The 23,389-nt window shown below is 62.6% G+C and overlaps 1 protein-coding gene across 1 annotated transcript in view; it reads left to right on the top strand.

Moving 5' to 3' along the window:
* SHANK2 (SH3 and multiple ankyrin repeat domains 2) overlaps positions 1-23,389 on the top strand; it is a 347,313-nt gene that overhangs the window by 115,299 nt on the left and 208,625 nt on the right. The window contains 2 exon segments of the mRNA XM_079104911.1: positions 20,007-20,050; positions 20,052-20,326. Coding sequence (XP_078961037.1) covers positions 20,007-20,050; positions 20,052-20,326 — 319 coding nt within the window.

Genomic DNA, 23,389 nt, shown 5'->3' on the forward strand with positions numbered 1-23,389 from the left:
ACGCCCCTGGAAAATGGGTTCCTCACCTGTGTACTCATGAGACATGGGGGCAGGGCTGGATTCTGGGGCGCTCCAACTCTGCTCTGCAAAACAGGCCAGGGTCAAATTCTAACAGCAGCGTGGGCCACCTAAGTCCTTCTTAGACGCTTATAATGCATTTAGAACATTTAAGGCCCTGATAAGTCCTGCATTAATTAATTAATGCTTCGTACAGCCTGGCATTTCCCATACATGACTATGGAGTACACTGCCTCAAGCATCTCCAGGGTCCCAGGGAACTCCCTTTGAGAAGTGGTGCTCAACCCACAGGGCCACCCGAGGAGCAGCAGGCTCGGCAGGGGTGCCAGGTCAGGTGGAAGGCAGCCCGTTTGGCCTCCTTGGGGTGCTCAGGGAAGAAGTCAGAGAGTCAGGTGCCCCCACCAGGCTGGAAAGACGCCCCTCTTGCAAATCCTCAGGTTCCTGGCAGCTCAGGGGCAGATTCTCTCAGCCCATACTGTAAGGCACAATTTGATAAAAAAGGAACTGGTCGTTGGTATTTAAAATCAGGAGATTTCACACAAAAATCCGGGGTTCTGGCTTCTTTTTTTAGGAAGCAACGATAATGTTGCTGTAACTGAGATGGTGCTGAGAGCTGTCTGTCCCCAGGGGACCCATCTTCTGTTTTATTGGCCTGGGCTCCTTCTGGCAGTTGGGGTGCAGCTGGAAGCACACCTCCTGGCCAGTCATGCCTCCCAACAGGACAGAAGCCACCTTGCTGCTGCTGGCGCCCCCCAAGCCCAAGCCGCTCTCATGCCTCTGGACCCCCAAGTCTCTGGCAGCCAGGCACCCTGGAGGAGGGGGTCTCCTGTCTGGTCCCCATGGGGACATTCGCCTGGTCCTGCCCCAATCTCTGGCCCGGGCTTTCCTGGGCAGGCCCTGGGCAGGAGGCCAGATTTTGAGGGCCCAGTGGGCGGGCTGCCCCTGGCAGAGCCGAGCCGAGGCCGTGGGCGCGTTGGCATGGTGGGAGCTGCTTATGAACCAGGGCTGTGAGCTGAATTAATCAGGCAGCGACTGGGGCCGGTGGCTCGCGGGGCGGAGAGGCGCCTGCCGGGGTGCTGCCGAGTGCAGGAGCGCTCGGGCCCTTCTGGGCCGTCCCCTCTCCAGCACAAGTCACGTCAGTCGAGGATGCCGCGGTGGGCTGGGCACCCTCGCCGGCTGGCAGCCAAGCACGCTCCCCTATTTTTAACGCTGACAGCAGATCCTGGATTGACGGCTTTGCTTCCTGGCATTTCTTACTTGCTTAGAAACACAGAGGGGGCCCTGTGGCTGCCAGGCCCCCTGCCGACAGGCTGCACTGGGGAGCCCGGCCTGCAGCCTCATGGAAGTCCCCAACAGGAGGCCTGTCGGCCAGAGTGGGCAGAGGGGTCGGCCTCCCGGGGGCCCGACTTACCACCACGGCACCGCCGAGCCCAAGCACAGGCCTGGGCCTCGGTTTCCCCAAGGCTGGCTAGTGAGTTAGGGTGGGGGTCCCTGCCCACTGTGTGGGCCTGCACCCCTCGTCCCCAACACAGGGATCTTGTCTGGGGAGGGGACATGCCCAGCCCACTGAGGGGGACCCGGCCCCTTCAGTGGCTGCTTTCGTGGACACAGGTGAGGTCCTCAGCACCCGAGGTGCCTGTGTCGGGCTGGGTGAGGCTCACTGCCTGCCCACAGCACCCTCTGGAGGTCAGGTCTGTTCCAACCCCTGGTCACAGATGGCAGGAGGGACAGCAACGGGAAGACACAGTGGAGCTCAGCTCTCCCCTGGGTGTGGTCTCAGGCAGATTGCTAAACCTCTCTGAGCTGAGGGTGCGTCCTAGGGACCTCAGGGAGGGTGTAGCCACCTGCCTCATCAGGTCCACGCAGCATTGGGTGTACTGATGTTGGCCATGCCGGTGCACACAGGGGCCTGGGCCCGGGACCTGTGGACAAGTGACCAGGGCTCTTCAGTGCTGTCCTCATCATTGTTAAGAACAGATGGGTGACCTGGCAAGACAAGGTCTGCGTTTCCCTGAGCCCCAGCATGGTGGTGCTTCTGTTTTCTGCCCAGATGGGAAGGCCCTCCCCATGACCTTGCACCTGCTGGGGTCACCCATGGCTACAGCCAGCTCCCTGGCGCGGCCCAGGACCCTCTGCTGTCCCGAGGACACCATGAGCTGCTGTGGCCACAGGCTCTTCCAGGACACATGGACCAGTCAAGTTGGCTCTGGGGTGCCCTGGTGGGCTGTGCGGCCCCAGTGCCCCGAGCAGGCATCCTGGCTGCGGCCGAGCGGCGCCAGCACCTCCTCTGTCTTCGCACGCGCAGGCGGCGGGGACATGCTGTCTGCCCTTCACTGGGCTCCGCCTGCTTCCTGGCTCTGTAATTATGGGAGATGTGGATCCATTCACGAGGGGCCTCTGTTGGATTCCTAATTTCATGGGCATCTCTCTCTTTTGATCACACAAGTCCTGCTTTTATTCGGACCCAGTTTCCTCTGCTTTCCCCCAGCCTGCTTTGGGCCCCTGGGAATGGGTCTCTGAGTGGCTTGGGGTGTCATTCACAGACGTGGTCTTCCTGGTCCCTTAGGCTCGCCTGCCCGCCCCGTGCTTGCATGGACCCTTACCGCCGCCCCCAGGAGACAGCCCTGTCCTGAGTGCCGGCTTCGCCAGAGCACAGCCCCTTGCACGCTCAGAAAGCTGGGCACAAGGAATGTGTGCACTTGGTGATCCGGAAGGAGCCTGCTGTGGTCCGCTTTATTTCTCTGCGTTTTGCCAGATGGAAAAGCTTCTGCCTCTGAGTGTCCCTCTAGGCAGGCCCCACTGGCGCCCGCCATAGCAGCAAGCACCCTCGCGAGTACCCGTGAGTCTGGTCTCTCCGAGTTTACGGCCCCCGGTTGGCGCTCATTTTCTTCTCATTTTAGAAAAGAATTTCATTTTACGTTTTAAGAGAGAATTTGCTTCGATGGCTTGGTCCTCTGCCTCTTTGGGGGAAAGCAATCCACCAAGTGTGTCCTAGCTGTAGAGACTCCGGGCCCCTGGGCCTGGCAGTCCCCTCTGGGAATAGAAAAGCTTAGACAGAGGTGGCAGCCTTGCAGGGGGAGGACCAGGCTGCGTGGGACGAGCCAGGAACAGAGCACACCTCGGCTGGGCCCTGAGGACCTGGTCCTGGGGACAGAGGGCACAGCATGCACATCAGTGTGTCACAGACTGCAGCAGCAGGGCTGGGCCTCGTGCTGGTGCTAGGACAGGGCAACCGGCAAGTCTGCCCCTTCCCCAGCCTTTCCCTGCATCGCTGAGTCCCGCCCGCAGTGAGCTTGTGCCGGCCTGAAGGTGCGCTCCGAACTTACACCTCCTCCGGGTCCAGGAGCAGGGGAGGCTGAGCGGGAGGATTCTCATCCTCCCCCAGCCAGAGGGGACAGGAGTCGGGCGATGGCCATTCCGGGCGGCAGGGCAGCCCCGGGCTCCTGGAGGGAGAGCAGGCTGGTGCCTAGAGGCGGAGCCTGGGGGAGCTGTACCCACACGCAGGGCGCCTTGAGTCGAGGGCAGGCCGCGGGAAGGGCTGCCCAGGGCGCCCCCACCCGGGCCAGTCGGGGGCCGTGCTCCAGGCTGGGGAGGCAGGTGCCAGTGCAGCCTCTACCAGGAAGGGGATTCACAGGCCCTTGGACCCGCTCTGACTTCATTGCCTCTCCAAGGCCCTTTCTCCACACATAGTCGCCTTAGAGCTCGGGGCTCCAGAACTAGGGGTTTGGGAAGTGACCTAACTCAGTCCACAACACCCTGTCTGTGAGCCCTCAGCAGGGGCCACCTGGCGGGCCATCCTCCCCTCACAGGCCTCTCCATCCCCCTCAAGTGGCTGCAGCCAGCCTCACTGACTCCTGGCCACCGTTGCCGGGAGTCACACACCCTGGACATCTGCCGGGCTGAGGCCACCCAGCCTCTGCTGGGACATGGCAGCCCTCGCCCTCTTGGCCTCCAGCCTGCTCCTTCCGGCCTGCCTCTGGCCCACTTGGGTGGCCATGGGCAGCTTTGCAGAGGTGTGGGATTGCGTTTGGAATCAGTGGCACCAGGTAAGGTCACCCGGAACTTTAAAACGCTTGCGCAGCACCCTGAGACTGGGCATGTCCTAACGCATGCCCCACAAGGCGCCAGGCTGGTGCTACCTTGTCTCTGCTTGGCTGGGACAAGCAGGACTGAGGATGCTGGAGGCCAAGCATGGGGCCCTGGGGTGGAGACAAGCCAGGACCTGCCCTTGTCCTGCAGGAGCCCAGAGTTAAGGGGACAGAGACACCCAGAGAGGCTGGCTAAGTCCCAGGATCCAGGAGAGCTCTCCTGAGGGGGCGTGTTCCAGGTGGGAAAGGCGGCTGGGACAGGTGGGCATGGGGCTAGCTGCCCAGGGTGGTGACTGGCCAAGACTGGCGCCAGGGCGGGTGTGAAGGGCTGTCAGGAGAACATGGCACCACACCGCTGGACACGGGGCAGGGGCCGGGGTCAGGCAGGAGAAACAGGAATGGGCAGGTCCCCTACTCTGTGGGCTGGAGACTGGAACCTGAGTCTGCAGGAGCAACTGGCCCAATTGGTCAGCACCCTGGAGGCCCCTGAGGCTGCCCAGAGAGGCCCGAGTTCCAGACCCTTCTGATGCTCCTGGGTTGGTGATGGGGCAAAGGTGTAGTCCACGGGCCAATCCCAGCCCCTGTGGCCTGGCTGTGTCATCTTGGGAAGACACCGAGCTGCTCTGGGCCTCGCGGACCTCGGGCACGATGAGCGGAGCAGCTGCTCCAGGTGGCCAAGGCGAAGGGGCACATGAGGCATGGCTGGGGCTGCCCTGGGCCGGCACATCAGAGGTGGCCCTGCTGCTGCGGGTTTTCATTTCCACATCCTGCCTCTTTTATCCCCCTCTGAAGGAGATGAGAGTCATTGTCCCCAGGAGGTGTGGGTGAGTCCCGTTGGTTGGGGCCCTGACCTGAGGCCCTTGAAGTCCCTCCCCGGCCCCCCTGCCAGCAACAGTCCTGCACTAAAAATGTCCAGGTGTCGGGTTCTCCTCGGGCGCCCCTCCCCAGAAGGGGCCCCCTGCGTACCCTGGACTCCTGGTTTGTGGGAGAGAGCTGACCCCCTTGGTCTCCACCTCCAGCAGAGCCCTCGGGACTCTGCCATCAGTCCCCGGACCCTCTGCTTTGCCCAGGGGCTCCTCTCAGACCAGGGTCCTCCCCAGAGCTGTCAGGGACCTTGGCTTCTGCAGATGAAGGGCACCCTGCCCCCTTTGGCCTCTGGGAGTGTGCCCAGAGGTGGATGTGGCCCGGCCAGCCATGAGGGCCCCGCAGCCTCCTGTGCACGTGGGGACCTTGAGGTAGTGGTGGACGTGAGGTTGGGGTTGGTGTGGCCGTCCAGAGTTCATGCCCTTCCTGGCCACTGGCCAGCCCCCAGAGTGCGCTGTCCCTCCCCCTGTGCCCCTCCTGGACTTGGGGGCTCCTGGGCTGTGGCGTGACTGGTCTTCACTCACCCGCCAGCTGGGCACTGGGGGAGGTTGGCGTGGCGGTTCAACCGGGCACCAAGCCTTAGTTAGTTCCTGAAATGCGACTCTGCCTTCGGATCCACTGAGGAGGGTGAAGTGGTCAGCTGGGAGCACCCACGCCATGCCAGGTTGCCGGGCACCTCCCAGATCTCCGTGGACCATCAGTAGGTTTGGAAAATGGAGGTTTCCCCTTCGCCCTGACCTCCCTCCAGCCCCGAGGTCCTCCCAGCTGCAAGAGCTGGTTCCTGTCTCCATAAACCTTCTTAAGCAGACTCTGCTCCTTCCCAGCAGAAGGGAGCGGAGGCCCAGGAAGGCAGCCCTCCCGCCCTCCCGCCCTCCTGCCCGCGTGGGCTCCTGGCTCACGTGCGGGTGGCAAACCCTCCCCTGCTTCGACCTGCTGGCCCTCTCCAGGGAGCACGCTGCTGGACACCACGCAACTGAGCGCAGGAACAGGCCAGAGCGGCTGGGCCCTGCCCTACCTGTGCCCACTTGGTGCCACGTCCCCACCCCAGGAGCCAAGGGGCCTTCAAAGGCCTTCCTGTTGTGCAGGCTGTTTGTCCCCCAGGGTGAGAAAGCCTCCTGGGTTGGGCGGCCTGCTTGATGCAGCGTAGGGAGGCGTGGAGCGCCGTCACCAGGACGCGCCGTCACCAGGACGCGCAGGGGCCCAGCACCTCCAGCCCCTCACAGGCAGCTCCCGGCAGATGCCCTCCTGCCCGTGACGGTGACGAACTGGGTGAAACGCCTCTAAGCACTGACAGCTGCTCCTGGGTGTTGGCAGGCAACGGAGAAGTCAGCGCTCGGGGTGCTGGACCCCCGTGGGGCCCACGTCTGCCAGGGCTTCTGACGCACGGGGGTCTTGCTAGGCGGAGGAGTCCAGGGTGGAGGTTGGGGTCAGGGCTGCCTGGATGACTGGCAGCAGAGGTGGGAAGTCCCGGAAAGAGGAGCACCCCAAAATCTGCACCTGAACTCCCCACGTCCTTGACAGGCTTCTGAGCTGGCGTGTGAGGTGCGGGTTCTGGGGCCAGCGGGAAGCTCGACGCCCGGAGCCAAGGAGAGGTTCAGCAGCACCCACCACGGGGAGGCAGGGCGGAGTGCAGGCTCGCCAGGTGGAGGGGCCTCCACAGGCCCACCGGAGGGGCTCAGGAGCCAAAACCCCAGGACCTAAGCCACGCCTTCGCAGAACGGGGTGCTCTGCCAGCAGGGCTGCTTCCAGCTAGAAGAGCACGTCTCCGAGGAAAATAGCAGAACGCAGAGCCTCTACAGCAACAGACCAAATGTCAACACGGAATCAGAAATCACTGCACAGAAGGATGAGGTGGCCTGTGGCCCACGGGAGCCACAGCCGTTGAAGCACATCATAGACAGCCCCCGAGTCCACGTGGGCCGACAAGGGCCCAGGAGAACCAGAAGGAGCATCCACCAGCCCCGCGCGTGCCAAGTCTGTGTCGTCCAGAGCACAGACACCTGCCAGAATCTCCCCCGGGCCTCCCTCCCAGAAGGCCCAGTCACAGGGAGGGAGTGGCGGGAAGAGTTCTGGAAACAGACGCTTCAGGTAAAGGGGCACATAGGGCTGGTCACTGAGTCCAGTGGGGAGGCGGGATCGCCCTTGCTCTGCTTCCTCATTCGCTAGATGAGCATCTGCAACATCTGGACAGGAGCTGGGCTCAACGTCAATGATGAAGGGGTGACAAAGGCAGACTTAGTTCCTGCCTCGGTTTGCACACATTCCACTGGCGGGAGAAAGATGGCACAAGAGAACTCATAAATAATGTGACTTGAAGGGAAAAGAAGGGACAAAGATAAAGAGTAAAGAGGGTTATTACATTCAGTCCCTTTCCGTTGTTATAACAAAATACCTGACACTGATACTTTATAAAGAAAAGAATTTAATTTATCTCATAGTTTTGGAGTTTTGGAGGCTGCAAGTCCAACCAGCTCCTGAGAGGGCCCCATAGCAAGTGGCATCTCCATACAAGCGTGTGTGAGACGGATCACTTGGTGGGACAGGGAGCCTGAGTGGGGAGGAGCCAGTCTTCCTGTAGACAGCCGCTCTCACGGGAGCTGACTGGGGTCCCCAGAACTGGGTTGATCCTTTCCCAGGACAGCACCCTCAACATCCTCATTACCTTGCAGCAGGGTCAAGGGCCCAGCGGTGTGCTGAGAGGGAGCCGGGTGACGGGGAGTGTGGGGGAGCAGGTGCAGCCGGGTGATGGTGCGGGGCCCGAGAGGCCTGTAAGGGGAGAGTGGTGCCATCAGCCGCGGGCGGGTCTCCTCAGTTCCCACTGCTTTAAAAAGACTGAGGACCCGGGAGTCTAGGCAGCAGAAACGTGTTGGTCCCAGCCCGAGGGAGGCCAAGGCCCGGGTGTGCAGGTGGTCACTTTCTCTGTGTCCTCACGTGGAGAGGGTTGGCTCTCCAGGCCACTCGCCCCACAGGGGGCCACCCGTGACCTCGTCTGACCTGATCACCTCCAGCGTCCCATAGCCAGGCGCCATCTCGTGGGGACGAGGGCTTCAACGTGCGTTTGGGGATGTAAGCCTTCAGTCTGCAGCACGCGGCCACTCTGGCTGCATCCCGTCGCCGTGCGGGGGCTGGCGCGGCAGGGAACAGCAGGGCCTGTGCAGCCCAGCCATCTCAGCAGTGTGGCAGGGAGGGTTGCGGTGGAGGCAGACACAGCTCAGGGGCAGCGCACGGAGAAGCCCAGCAGCGCGGTTGGGGCCCAAACCCCCAGGGGCGCCCCGGGCTCACCCACGGCAAGTGCTTTTCCCTGCGCCTGCCGCTCCGTGAACACTCCCTGCGTGACCCCGGCCCGTGGCCTCCCGCTCCCTCCTGCTGGCTGCTATTCCGGCCTCCCCCAATGTGGAGGCCAGGCTCTGTGCCTCCCCTCCACCCGGCTGCAACCACCAGCCCCAAGCAGTGCTGGGGCACTGCTGTGGCTTTCTGCCCCTCCACCCCAGCAGGCAGTGCCTTTTCCGCCGTCCCACCCTAAGGATGGTGAGCCCGACCCTTGAGTGGACAAGAGGCCATGCCGTGGAGGGTCAGCTCTCCACATGTGGCCCTGGGACATGGCGTCCTGCTGAGGGCTTGGAATTCACAGAAGGCCACCTGAATCTCGGGGTCCCCCGGCCACCTCGCTGGGCCTTGTATCTGGAGAGGGAAGACCTGCTGTGCACAGGAGGGGTGCTTAGCCGCTCCCCGCCCTCACCTTAAAGCCACCTCGCCCAGGCTGCTGGCCGGGGGGACCCTGTGAGGCCTCACAAGACCCTGAGACCCAGTCTTCAGAGTCCCACCTTGGGTCGGAGGCTGACCTAGGCGTCTTCTAACCCCGCACTCAGATTCGCCGTCTCATAGTGATCTAGAAACGGAGCTGTCCACCGGGCTGGCCCGTGGAGAGAGGGTGGCTGGCACCGTCACTGCTGCTGCGGCCCAGGGTCCTGCGGGGCCAGTCACGGCGGTGTCACTGCTGTGCTCTCTGCAGGTGGCCCTGGGAGAGGGTGAGATCCGAGGTCTGCAGGGACCTTGTGACGCCCGCCGCCTGGGGGAGGGGCTAGCAGACCGGAGCTCGCTGAGCCGCCCTCTGGCCCAGGGCTCGGACGTCCATGTCAGCGTTGCCCCAGGGCCTCAGGGTGGGTCTGAGTCCCAGCCAGGAAGAGAGGGGCCTGCAGCAAGGGGGTGCCCACCCAGCCCTCGGTCCTGAGGGTGCGGCCTGGGGCGAGAGCCGGACACACTCTCTGTGTCCAGGAGGAGCTGGCCCTGGCCTCGGGGACTGAAAGCAGACCCTTGAGCAGACACAGCCAGGTGGGACAGTGGCCATTCCCAGGGTGAAGCAGATGTGTCCAGGAAGCCACAGGCCCTGGTCCCAGAGAGTCTCGGCTACGGGGCTGCAGGTGAGACTTGGTCACTAGTGCAGCCATCCATGAGACGTCAGGGTCACCTGAAGCCCAGGTGGCCTCGGGGCAGACACAAGGTCCAGAGCCAGCTCCCACTCCTTACCAAGCCTCTCTCTGAGCCGCTGGACCCTCTCCTGGCCACCAGGATGAGCCAGACCATCTCTCAGCCAGCACTGTCCTTGGGGGGTCTCAGGGACAGCCTCCTGCTGGCCTGGAACAGAATTAGGTCTGTGGTCACTCTGGCTGCCCCTCCCCTCACTGGGGTCTGCAGCTGCTGGTGTGTCTCCCCACCAAGAGGTCGATGGCCACTGAGGCGCAGACCCAGACCTGCCCCATCAAGGGCGCACCGTGCCCAAGCACTGCACTCAGAAGCACTGAATCCCCAGCACCATTGCCTGACTTGCTCTGTGCAGTGCGGTCCAGAGACGGCAGTCCAGGCATCCCATGAAAGCCAGTGCAGGCGCCAGCTGGCTGCCATGTGCCCCACCTCCCGCCTGCCCTGTGGCACCTCCTGGGAACTGTCCCTGCTCGGGCTCCGGCACGGCTGAGCCGTCTCTTTCAGGTGCACACACACGTCCCTGCCGAGGTCCTGCACCAGGCCCTGCTCACTGGCCTCACATCCACGCCAGGTCTGCTCCTGCCCGGTGACCAGTGTTCCCCGTGGGAGGGCCGATGTTCTTGGCCAGCTCTCAGCAGGGCCAGCCCAGGGCTGCCCTGAGGTGACCTGCCTGCCCCTGCCCCCCGTCAGGGCAGTGTGTGCAGCCTGGGGTCCTGCTCCAGTGCATCCTGGGGACACCCCACCTCTCTGAGGTCAGCCCGCCTGGCCACGGTCTTGGACCAAGCTAGAGTCAGGAAACTGGAAAGTAGGACCTTCTCAGTTCCTGACCCGGCCCATGGCACACAGCCCGTGCTGGGGACTCTGGGCGCTTCCCAGGAGCAGAGCCGCGAGCCCCTCAGAGCCCTGCCGCTCTGCCACCCAGGCACACTCCAGGAGCACAGCCCCCGGGCAGCCCCGCCGACGGGCACTTTCCACATGCCACAGACACCCCCACCCTGGGCGCAGAGGGCCCGCGTTCCTGCCAAGGCGCCTCTTGTATGTGGCATTATTTATAAAAGCATGATTCATTCGACCATCCTTGTGAGGCCAGAATGCGGCCAACTGAGGTTTAAGCTGCGGCATCCGCGGTCGAGGCCGGGAAGCAAGGCCTGCTACTTTGGATGTGGGGGGTGGGCTGGAGGAATCTGGTGCTGTCCCCACCTGCCCTGCACCTGCCAAGCTGGCTCCGGCTCAGCCCAGGCTCCCCACACACTCCTTTCCTGGGCTGGTGGGCCACTGAGACCCCTGGAGCTTGGTTCCTTCCCCTGAGCTCCGCTGGGCTCCCTTCTGGCCAGAGCTGCCTTTCCTGAGCTGAAGTCAGAGACACTCAGGTCCTGCCCACTTCATCAGCCAGCCTCCTTCCGAGCAAGGGACCCTTCTGGTCACTGGGGTGTCTGGTGTTGCAGCGTTCTGTGGGGGAGCCTGGAGACGGGCTGGGGACCCTGCCTGGTGTCCGTGGGATCCACCCCACACAGCTGCTCCTTGGAGCTGCGTGCAGCACCATCGATGGCACAGCCTGGACACTGTTCCACAGCCGGGGGCCGTGGCCGTCACCCTCTCACCTTGGCGCCATCCCCACCCCGTGCTGTGTCTGACTGGCCTGAGCCCAGCTGCAGGGGACCTGAAGGAGGGGCCCTGGTGTCCCCCCAGGAATGCAGCCCTGCTGGAGTGGGGAGCTCTGCAGACGCGGCAAGGGCAGGGGACACTGGCCTGAGGACGCTGGGGCAGCTTGGCTGCGTCTTGGCATGAGGCCCACTTGGTGTGTGTGGCCCTAGGTGGGTGGGGACAGAGAAGGGTGACCTCTCTTCCGATGGCTTAAGTCCAGCTGGAGGCAGGCCAGCTGTGCCTGCGGGAGCAGCTCGGGACCCTCTGGGAAGGCAGGGGAGGACCCCACACGCCTCCATCCGCAAGGACTGGTTCATTCATTCCCAGAGTGTGAGGGAGCCCCCGCCCCGCGTTCAGGGTGGAGAGGAGGAGCAGGCCTGGAACGCGCCTCCCAGGACAGGCTTCTCCTGGCACCAGGAAGTGCCCTGAGGGTGGGCTGCTGCCCCGGGGCCCTGAGAAGGGGTCTCTCCAAAGCCACTGTCAGTCCCAGAGGAAATGACCCCACCGAAGGCAGCAGGTCCATTCTGACAGACCAGAATAGGGCAGGTGGGGGCAGGGCCAGCCTCGCCAGCCAGCCTCACTCAGACTTTTAATCAAGGGTACTTAGGGCTCAGGACAGGGCACTGCCCAGCCTGACTCTCCCCACGCCTGCATTAGGCAGCACCTTGGACGTCCCTCTTTATAGGTGAGGAACAGGCAAGAGAGAGCATGTGACTTTCCCAGGGTCCCAGAGCTGGGACTCTGCAGGACGGTCCTGCCCCCAAGCCCTGGGCACACCGACCTCTTCCCTGTCCGCAGCAAACTTGAGCCCAGGTGCTCACAACCAGGGCCAGACTCAGTCCTTAGTCCCACTTTACAGGTGGGAGACGCAGGGCTGGGGGTTGCCTAAGCAGCCAGCCTACAGGACAGAAGACACTGGACTCGTCACGCTGGACCTGCTCACAGACGCCCCGGCCACCACGAAGCCACCGCAGAGGGATTGGGCTCATTCGCCATCTCAAGCGGGTGATGTTTTTGAGACCCCCTCCCCCGGCACGCCCGAGCCCACAGGCTTGTCTACAGCACCTGGTGCCGCCTCCCTGATGGGCTTCTGAGTGCTGGAATGTTCCAATGTGCAAAGAGCCGTTTTTATGCAAGAAGTGAAGTTATTTCCAGCCTGTTGCCAGGCAGTCGTCAAAGACACGGAGAGTGGAGGGCTCGGGAGCCTGCAGGGGCTCTGGATGGGCAGGGTCACAGACGGGCATGGGCACTGTGCAGGCTCCAGGCCATGGCGGCTGCAGTGTGGGACATACCAGCCACCCAGGGGCTGGCGCTGGCGCTGGGCGAGCCCAGGGGCCACTGAGGGGCCAGGCTGGGAAGTGGTGGCTTGGGGCGCATGTTGACTTGCCCCCTTCCTCTGGACACGCGCGGCTTCGGGGCCTGTCTCTTCATGCCCTGCTTTCTCATATGCCCGTGGACACGGAGCAGTCCCTGACAGAATCTGCTCAGCTGCCCGTGGGGTGGCCGGCGGCTAGACGGGTTCACATGGAGCTTCTCGACCCCGCTCTGTGGCCCGTTGTCCAGAGCCACCCCACGTCTTCCAGGATGAAATCCAGGAGAAATGTGGCCTGGCCCCAACCCACGGGAGCCTCCTGGGCCACTGTCAGCGGCACCTGGGGAGGACCCTGATTGGGGACAAAGGCAGGGAGCAGGGAGGTCTGGCTCCTCCAGGACCCTGGGCCTCAGGTGACCCTTCAGAGCCCTGCAGCTGGCCAGGCAGGCAGGCCCAGGAACACCCTGGGGCCACGGGCGAGTTGATCTGGAGCAGGAGGCCCCGAGAAGCAGCGTTCCTCACCCTGAACCCTGGGTGGCTGTCCCCAGGCCTCTGCATCGCTGCCCGGCTTCCTCAGCAGCCTGGCTCAGCGCCGGGAATCGGGCCCCTGGGGTCCCCCTGGGACAAGCAGGTGCTGGGGACAGGGTGGCCTGCTGTCCCCACAGAGCCCTGGCAGAGGAGCCGCGGCTCAGGCCAGACCGGCGCACACGGCGCTTATCCACAGAGCAAACCCTCTCCAGCCACGCAGGCAGGGTGTGGGCGGTGGGCACGCCCCTGGGCCAGGGGGAAGAAAGTGTCCTCAAAGGACACTCCCCACAAGTCAGAGGTAAATGTTTCCTCAGACGAAGTGGCTGGGCACCGGGCAAATGTGCCCCGTGGGCGCAGATGGCCTGGGCGAGTCCAGCGAACTCTGCCTTCTGTCCCTGGCCACCATCGAGTTAGTCAAGGGCAGGAAGCCAGCAGTGGATGGTCATCTGGAGCCAAGGGGCAGGAAAGTGTGTGTGTCACCCCTGGGCAGGGCCACCCTGCCTGCTGGACACCCAGGACCACAGGCGTGGAGGAAACCCTGTCACTGGGGAGGTTTGAACAGAGCACACCAGCCACGTTGCCAGCCCAGGAGTGGACCACGTGCCCAGCAGGACTTCTTGGGGTTCACACGAGACCCCACAGCGAGCTACACGGGGTCTGAGGGGGTCGTGGCTCCCAAGCTCCGCGATTGGCTTATTCTGCTTCCTGTAGTGTGGGTGGGACGCACCCTCTGCTTGGAAGTGGAGCTGCAGGTGCTAAGAGAAGAGACCTCTGGCAGGGGCTGTTGGGGGTCCGTCGTCTTCTGTTCAGAGCCTGCCTGTGTCCCCTGCCCTGCCCCGGGGTCACTGGGGAGGGGACGGGCCTGCTGTGTTGTCACCTGCTGTGCCCCTGGGTCTTCCCAGCACATAGTTCACCACCCAAGGGGCGTGGGGAAGAGCCGGGGTCTGGGAAGCAGAGGGCACTGGATGGAGAGCAGCTGTCCTGCAGAGCCGGCTCCTGGCCTGCTCTGCTCTGCTGGGATGCTCCTCCTCTCCTTGCTGGCAGCCCAGGACCCAGCTCCCTCCATGTGGGAAACGCCTCAAGGAGCAGATTCCACGCAGGTGCTGGGGCCCGGGACTTGTCTGGGCCACGGGCGAGGGCTTCCACCACACCCGCTGGGGTTTGAGGACCTCTGGTTTTGCCCTGACGGGCCCTGTGTGCTTCCGTGTTCTCCGCCCTCTCCACAAGGCAACGAAGGCCCAGGAGAGGCCGCTGCTGCATGACCTCTACCCAAGGTCAGTAACAGCTGGCAGGCCTGGGCACGAGGGCTGGCCTCTGGCGCTGCCAGCCCAGCAGCATACACACTCTCTATGCCCTGCCGCTGGCACGGGTGGCAGTGCCAGAGCAGAGACTGGCATGGGAGCTTGGCTTGGGAGGATATCGATCACAGGCAGATGGAGTGAGCACTTGAGCGTCGCTGGGTCTCCCAGAGAGTTTCCTGGGCCCACGTGGCCAGGCATGTGACCGCTGGGGCCCCCACCAATGCAGAGGAGCACCCTTGATGCAGGACTCTGTGGCTTCTCCGTGGGTAGAGTACCCACAAGTGTACCCTTCCCCAGAGATACACCTTCAGCTCCTCCCAGGTGGGACAGGCAGCTGTCCCTGTGGGTGACACCGTGCCTCTCACTGAGGTTGTGGGAGCTGGCGGCCTCACCCCAAGGCCCAAGGGGCTGCAGGAGCTTGTGTGGCGCTTGGGGGTGGGTCTGGCCTGGAAGGGTGGTTTCTTCCTGGGCATCTCGGGGTGGGTTCTGCCTGGGTTTTGTGAGGCAGGGCGGACTGACACGGCTGGCGAGCCGTGAGTTCACTGGGAGACGGTATCTGAATGCTCAGCTGTCTGGAGGCTCAATCTCAGCGGACCTGGCAGTCTCTGCCCCCCCAGAACCCGGGGTCCGCATGGCGCAGCCTTGAGCATCCTGCAAGGGTCTGCCAGCCTTCTCTCCTGCACCGCCATTTGTGTTGACAGTGTGTCGGCCATATGGAATTCAGCTCCAGCCTTCCAATTGGTTTTCTCCCCATCTCCTCGTCTCTTTTTTTTTTTTTTTTTTTTTTTTTAGATTTCGGAAGCAGTTCTCTTAGCAACCACAAAACGCACACTTAATTACAGCCCCAGCAGCAGATGCTTCGGGTGGCAGAACCTTGCCCCTGGGATATTCCATGGGGTTTCAGCAGGCCCTGCTCCTGGTGTAGGAAAAACTCACTGTCCCACCTGTGCAGGGCACAGCAGAGAGCACCAGTCCCTCTCTCTGGTTGCTGTGGTTGGAACTTCCTTAGCGTGGCCTTTCGGGGGCGATCCTTGCTTGTCTGGCAGGACTTCTGTTGGCATGCAGATGCCAGCAACTCCTGGGAGGCGGCTCTGATGAGCTCCTCTCACCCGCTGCCTGGGATGGCGTGGTCCGGTCCCAGGTGCTCTGCAATCTCATTGTTTTCTTATCCTGCTTAAAAAAAAAAGAAGAGAAAGCAAGCAGCAGGAGGGGCGGACTCCTGTTTATTCCAGGGTCATTACCACAGTGCGAGCCAGTGACGGGCTCTCTGTCTGATTCTTTCAACGGAAATATAGGTCATGTTCAGAACCCCAGAATGCCGGCGTGCCTGCACGGTGCTTGTGGCTCTGCTGGGCGCCCCGCCTGGTGCTTGGATGTTTTCTTCCTGGACTTTCTTACCACATCTGTGAGCTGGCAAACAGACTTGGCTTTTTCTTTTAATTTTTTTTTTTAAAAAATAGAAAAGCACAGTGCATTATATTTAGCCGCAGGCGCGCGGAGCGCCCGGCACCAGCCCGGGTTTCCTTGGATAACACAAATGCCTCCCCGCGTTTCCTGGCCGCCAGCTCGCGGACGCCCGCCCGTTCGCGTTAACCCTGTGCGGGGCGCTCCTGGGGCCGCCCGCAGCAGCCGAGTAGCACGGCCCACATGACGGACGCCGCCAGAGGTAGCCGGGTCTGAGCAGCCCCAGTCTACGCACAGTTGGTTCCCAGCTGACAGACAGAGTATGGGGTGGGCTTTGTCACCAGCATGCTGGGTCTGGCATGCCCAGCGATGCTCGGGAGCGCACAGTGCCCAGACGCCCGCCGCCGCTCCCCGGGTCCCAGCCGCTCCAGCACCGAGGGGCCGGGCTGTGCGCCTAGCCTTCCTCCCCTCCGAGAAGGTTATATAATGAGCGGACCACTGCCAAAGTCGGAGGAAAAATGAAGTCTTTGTTAAATGCCTTCACAAAGAAGGAAGGTAAGGAGGGGCTGCCGGGAGCGTGGCGGGGGGACAACAGCCTTTGGTCCAGGGACGGGGACTTCCAGTTCCTCCCAGGACCTCCCAGGACCTCCCTGCTTAGTTCAAGTCCTGCAAGGGCATCATTGTTTCTGGCTTGCGGTACCGTTTGGCTGCAGCTGGTCTGGGAGATTGACACGGTTGAAGGTGCCTTTTATTCTACTGTGTTTCTAAGCCACCAGTACTTGCAGAACTGTGTTCCAGAATGTCCACCCGTGGGGACCGTGCCGGAGGGGGCTCGCTAAGAACTAAGTGCTAGGAAGATCAAGGAAGTTTTGAGTCTGGGCTGTCCGTTACCTGAGGGCTGCTGAGCGCCTGCCCGGGAAGGTCAGGGCACATGGTTGCTGCCCCAGATGGGCAGGTGCTTCCAAAGCCACTTCCCCGCTCCCCTTGGCCACCCTGGCTGGCAATGTCATGAGTGGATGGAGAAGCCGCGTGGCAGACTTTAAAAGTGCATACGCTCTTTGTCATTCCTTGGGTGGCTTTTTTATTGTGGGGAGAAATGTATAAATAAATGCATGTAAGACAGCTAAGAAAATATCCACCCACCGGAGTTTGCAGATTGCCTGAAAGAAGGAAACAGTTGGGTGGAATATTAATCATTTTCAGACAGGAAAAGAGTTATTTTTAACCCTTTTCACAAAAAAAAAAAAAAAAGAAAACATCATTTCCATGGATGGTTCCCATCAGACAGGGTACTCTCCTTCTTAGGAAATCAGAAGGTTTCTGCAGAGGTCACTTTAAAGAAATTAGGAAGGTCCTCCCCAGCCCCAGCTCATCACAGAATCAGCTGGAGAAACCTCGGAGCTCGGGAAGCTAATTTAGTGTGAATTTTGGTAATTAAGCAAGACAATTTTCATTAAAATGCTCACCCTAATGTCACCTAGGTGATTCCGTGTGAGTAACTTGCTTGGTCTTCGGGGGGAAGACGTGTACGAAAATGTTCTGGCCATTCCGTTCCCAAACCCCCCGGGCTGGCTCCACATGGGCCCAGGGTCTTAGCCCTCCCCCTTCGGACCCATTCCTGGGAATTTATTTGAGAACAGCCTTTGCTTATATTCATTTTCTCACGCTATTCACCAAAATTCACCTTCCGGGACTTGAATTGTGTGATCCATGAAGAAGGAGAGACTTGCAGCCCGGGGGCGATGCGTCAGGTGACTTCTGCATCTGTTCCTGTCTTCTCTGGACTCTCCTTTCCTGACGAGTGGATCTGGGCCACCGCAGGACTCCCCCAGATTCCATCTCGTTTCCAGTAAGGGCCCGTTACTGGGTCAGAGAAAGTTATGGGTGCGTCCCCAGGCACGTGGCTCTGCCACAGGTGCCTGGCCTCCTGCTCCCAAGGCCAGGCAGGGTCCTCTCTGTGGCCAGCACCCACAGGTGCTCCCGGAAGCCCAGCCCCTGCTGTGTCTGCTGGAGCTTGTGGTCTCGCTGCCAACAGGGTCGGGGGCCTCTCACCCCAGGGGCAGCAGGTAGCCGCCAGCTGAGGCTGCAGGATCTTCAGCCCTCCCCACAGTTCGTCACCCGGCCCTAGGTCTGGCATCTCTGAGGTCCCCAAAGCTCCCAGCGCCGGCTCCTCCTGCAGAACCTCAGGAGTGGACTCCAGTAGCCTCTGCCTGCTCACAGGAGAAGCACCAGGGTGACTTTCCCTCCAGTCCAGCAAAACACCCACTGGGTGGCCGGGCCCAGGTGTGGCCCTCCTCCTAGATGCGCCGTCGCTCGCAGCAGCCTCCTGGCTCAGGGAGATGTGCCAGCCTTCCCGTTCCTCTTCTCTCTCTGGCAGGCCTGGCTGACCTTTACAAATTCCTCCAGTGGAGGAAGTAGGAGGGGGCTTGACGTCCCTGCTGGGACCAGCTGGCCAGCTGCTCCATGCACAGCTCCCTCCAGCCGAGGGCTTCCCCATGGTCAGGGCCCTGACTCGACCGGCCCCTCCCAGCCTCCCACCTGTTCTGAACTAGAATGCCAAGTCCACCCTGTGTCCCCAGGGACCTTCTGCCATTCTGTGCAGCTGGCCTGGCTTGTCCCAGTTCTGTTTCCCTGGGACTTCCTGGCATCCTGGGAAGGGAGGAGGGTACGGTGGACCGCAGCTGTCCCAGGAGAGAACTGCCAGCCCCACCTCTGTGCCCTGGGAGCTCCACCTGGACCATGACCTCTGCCAGTGTCGCCTCTGTGCCCCTTGACCTCTCCCAGGGCCTCTGTGTCCCCTGTGGACCCTGCCAGGCCACCTCTGTCCCATCCCAGTTCTGCCAGGCTTCCTTTATCCCAGTGAGCTTTTCTGGTCCCACCTGTCTTCGCTGTGAACCCTGCTGGAGCCACGTTGGCCCCTATGAGCTCTGCCAAGGCCACCTCTATTCCCTTGAACTCTGCCAGGGTCACCTTGTCCCCATAAGTGGCACCAGGGTCACCTCTGTCCCTTGTGACCCCTGCGTCCAGGGAGTGCGGGGTTGGCCACTGGCCCTGTGATGAGCAGGGCCACCCTCAGTGCCTCTGATGAGCCTCACGGTGCTCTCTGATCTGGAGCAGCCTTGGGGGGACGTCCACCCTATCCTCAGCCACTCATGGCAGCCCTCTCCTTTGCACTAAGGTCCCTTCCCCGGTGGGCTCCACAGGAGGACCATGTGGCCTCTCACTTCACACTCTCCATTGGCAGGATGGCAGTGCTGGCCTTTGGTAGCACAGACCCTGTGACCAGTAGAAGGGCTGCAGGGGTGTCCGCAAGCTGGGGTGGTGCCCAGCTTCCTTGCTCCCGGGCTGGTGGCATCTCTGCCCCTGCAGCCTGGAGGGCCCATCGTGGGAGGGCCGCTTCCGTTCCTGCTCCACCTCTGGGCCCCTGCAGGCGGCTGCAGGGAGGCCACGGTCCCAGGGTGCCCCGGGCAGTCCTCCTCCATGTGCCTGGGCACCCTGGGCTGGAGTGGGAGGGCCTGGCCTTCTGCAGACATCTGAGGGCCTAGACGAGGGGAGCTCGGTGGGCAGGACGGCCCTGTGGGGCTGAAGGGCTGGACTCCGGCCTGCACCTGGCGCCTGCTTCACTGCTGGGGTCTCTGGAGCGAGGACCTCAGGCCTGGGTGGTGTATAAAGAGCCAACGGCCTTTGCCCCAGGCCCTGGGGCTCGAGCCCGGAATCTGGCGTCGCAGGCTGACTCCTCCCAGGTTTCTCTCCCCGCCAGCATATGGCGGCTTCTCCCTGTGTCCTCACGTGGCCGGCCTCTGTGTGTCCCTGTCCTGATCTCCTCTTACAAGAACACCATCCCGTGGGATTAGGGCCCTCACTGGTGACCCACTTTAGCGTCGTTGCCTGGATAAAGGCCTCTCTCCAAGCACAGTCGCATTCCCGGGTCCGGGGTCAGACCCCAGCATGTGGATTCCGGGGGCAGTGGTTCTTCCCAGCACAGAGGCCCAGCTCGGGTCCTCGGGAGGAGGAACCCTGCAGCCGCTCAGGGTCCCAGCTGTCCGTGGTCCTCACACGTGGCAGCGCCAGCTGCCTCTTCCCAGGCTGGGGAAGGAGTGGGCACTGGCGGATGGAAGCTCGGCCCCGGTCCCTTCCATCCCAGGCCTCGGCTGGAGCTTTGGCACAGGGGCGGCCAGCCCTGCCGTCTCCACCTCTGCTTCCGTGTTGGGGTGAGTCCTAGCCTCGGGGAGCCCAGCTGGAGCCTCTACAGAGAACGCACGGCCTTCGTCCTCGGCTGGCACGGGGCTTGGATGCATGTAGCCCAGCCTCGGGCGTCCCCGCCTGGACATGCTCACCCACCTCTTCCCATTCTCTCCCACCCAGTGCCCTTCCGAGAGGCCCCGGCCTACTCCAACCGCAGGCGGCGGCCCCCCCAACACGCTGGCCGCCCCCCGGGTCCTGCTGCGCTCCAACAGCGACAACAACCTCCATGCCGGCGCGCCCGACTGGGCCGTGTGCCCCACGGCCACCGCCCACCGCAGCCTCTCGCCCCAGCTGCTGCAACAGATGCCCAGCAAGCCTGACGGCGTGGTGAAGAGCGTGGCCAGCTACACCCCGGGGCCCCGCAGCCGCTCCCCCTCGCTCAACAGGCTGGGCGGCGCCGGCGAGGACGGCAAGAGGCCCCAGCCACACTGGCACGTGGGGTAAGGAGCCGCAGGGTGACCTTGGGGCGGGACCTCACACCCTGGGCCTCGTACTTCCAAGGCAGGAGGCTGGAGCTGAGCTCGGCCACCGCCCTGCTGAGGGCCTCCTGGGCCTGGTCTCCTCCCGCCGAGCCCAGGACGGCAGCTCCGTCGGCTCAGAGTGCGTGGGAGGCTCCTGGGGTGGACTCAGGAGGCTGGCGTCAGTCTCAGACCTCACTTCCTGCCCTTGGGCATCCAACTCTTGGTCCCCAAAGTGAGAGAGTGAGAGGGGAGGGAGGCGGCAAGCGGGGCCCAGGCCCACAACCCCAAGTGCTCAGATCTGTCGACCGCAGCACTCCTGTCTTGGTGACGCCCCAGAGTGGCAGTGGAACCCTGGCACAGGCCAGGAACTGAGGCTGAGGCCACCTCACATCCAAAGGGCAGTCACCGTGTCCCCAGCAGCCGCAGGAATGGCCTCAACTGGTGCCACAGAGCAGGGACTCTGTCTGCCCAGCACAGCAGGGGCTCATAGAGCTCCTTGGTCAGCCTCTGAGGCTGCCCAGTGACAGAGCCTCAGGACAGGCCAGTGTCAAGGCCGGGGTCCCTGCCCTCTCTGCTGCCCCAGGCTCCAGGAGGCTGCCCTGGTGCCCAGCTGGAGCCCCATGCCCAGTCTGCCTCATCACTCCACCTTCCAGGACTTCCTGGGCAAGAAGGGACTTTAGGGGTTCTGCCCATTGTTGGGGCCTCAAGGTCTGGGTTTGGTGGCCAGAGGAATCGGGGGCAGCGTGGTCGGTCACCCTCACTGCAGCACCAGCCCCTGCTTGCTCAGGCCCACGGCCCGCACAGGGAGCCCACTGTGCTGGCCTCAGCCCGGGGCACAGAGCCAGCACAGGGCCAGACCCAGGTCCTGTTTCTGGGGTCTGGTGACCAGGTGCGTTCACATGGGCGTGGGCCTGTGGGCCTGGGTTTTCCTGACTGGCACGTGTTGTGGTGACGTTTGGTCTGGCACTCAGTGCCCGGGGCCACCTACAGTCCTCCGTGTTTCCTCCCTGGCCTCCGCTGCTGCCTGGGTTCCCCAGCCTGACCACACCAAGTCTCTCTGGCCGAGGTCCTGCCCTTGGGCCAGCTCTGAGCCACACAGGGCCCGGCCTGCAGCATGGTGTGAGTTGGCCAGTGCCCAGTGGTCCCCAGGGAGCTGTCATCCTGGCTGACCTGCAGGTCATACCTGGGGCTTGGGTCCAGGAGCTGGGAACACCAGCCATGGGGCTGGAGGGCAGGTCTCCTGGCCCCTCAGGTTCGGCCTCTCGCCCTATCCTCGCAGCAGGCCCTGAGCTCCTGAGCCCATCCACCTGCCACCAGAGCTGCAGGATGCGCCTGTTCCTGGTGCTGCTCTAGATTCTCGCTCCGAGGGCCCCGGGGAGAAGTCCCAGGTGCTAAGAACAGTTGGAAGCTAAATTAAAGGACTCCCCCGAGACGGCCGATTCCACTTCACACCCCAGGCTGGAGTTACGGCTGCAGTTTTAAAACCTGTGCCCCTCCCCCATGAAACCTAGTAAGGTAGGGACGGCGCACACAGGGACAGGCATCGCATGCGCCGCAGAGAAATGCTCCGTGAGGAGGGACGTGTGCGGGCGCCTGTGCGCTTGTGCGATGTGTCCTGCATTTGAGTATGCACTTGTGCATGCACATGGCTGTGTGCATGTGTGCATGCACATGTGTGGCCCTCAGTGGCCAGCCTGACTCTCATGATCAGGGCCTGGGCTCTGGACACATTCTGTTGGCCTGTGCCTGAGTTGCTGTGTGACTGTGGGTTGTTCCTTCCCTGCTCTGTGCCTCATCTTTGTGGGTTATAAAATCAGGATCATCCAACCACCCACTTCAGGTTGTTCTTGAGGTTAAAGGAAGGAACCCAGGGAGCCACTGAGCACGGTATCTTATGAGTGCACCATCCACACTGCCCCGGGAGGGTGAATCCTGTCCACCAGGCCCAGGGCTCACCAGGCCTGTCCCCTTGGTCACCAGAACTGTTGGGAGGGAACCAGCCAGCCATGTTTCCCGTGATGTGGGACTTTGAGTGCTAATATTGCAACAGTCAGTTCCCTAACTGTGGGCCTGCTGTCTGTCCTGAGTCAGGGAGGGCACTGCAGCCGGACTGTGTCCCTGCCTTGCAGGTGGCATGCTGACCAGCCAACCTGGCTTCCTTGGCCTGTCCCCTTGTCTTTCCTTCCTGTCCATCTGCCCAAGACCCAGCCCCTCGTTAGGAACAGTAGCTACACTCCCCTCTGAGGGCCCTGACAGTCCACACGTCCCCTGCCCCCTGTCCTGCCAGGACATCCCAGCAGCACTGCCCAGCGGGCCAGGCTGGAGCAGGGGAGGCCGGGCTGTGGTACCGCAGGTGCCACCTTTGCGTCTGTGCCCGTGCCCTGTGCAGGGCCATGTGTGCTGGGACAGAGGTCTGTGCACAGCAGAGGGGAGCTGGTCACCCTGCTCGCTCACCCATGGAGTGCCAATATGAGGCCACACGGGCACAGGAACAGCCAGGTGCATGAGTCTGCAGACATCCAGGCTGTGGGGCCAGTGCGCTGACAACAATTAAGTCAGAATGTCCCTCCAGCCAGGCGCAGCTGGTGCCTGGCTGCTTCCAGGCCACAGGGCCAGGGTGAGCTCCGCCCATCTGTGCCTGGGGCGAGGGGGGCGTTCCCTGGCCCAGGTGACGAGGGACACAGGGCCTGGCTTCCCAGCCCAGGGAACCCTCTGCTCCTCCATTGTCCTTGAAGCTTAGCACACAGCCCCATCCACCATGGCCGGCTGGCACTTTCCTGGGTCAGACAGGTCCGGCGGGCAGTCCTACTGGGTTGCTGGGAAGAAGCATGCCGGCCCTGGCCTCCTGGTTGTCTTGGTGCTTCAGGGTCCTCTCTGGTCATCAACATAGCCCAAGAGGTGGGATTAGGACTCTCCCTGTGTGCAGGGGAAAGCCCTTGGCCCCCTCCCTCTGTGGCAGAGCACCCAGCCCCTCTTCCTGTAGCTTTGGTCAGGTCACCTGCCTCTCTGTGCCTCAGTGTCCCCAGTGTGCAGTGGCCTCCC

This window comes from Sciurus vulgaris (genome assembly GCF_902686455.1).
Source record: "Sciurus vulgaris genome assembly, chromosome: 11".
NCBI lineage: Eukaryota > Metazoa > Chordata > Mammalia > Rodentia > Sciuridae > Sciurus > Sciurus vulgaris.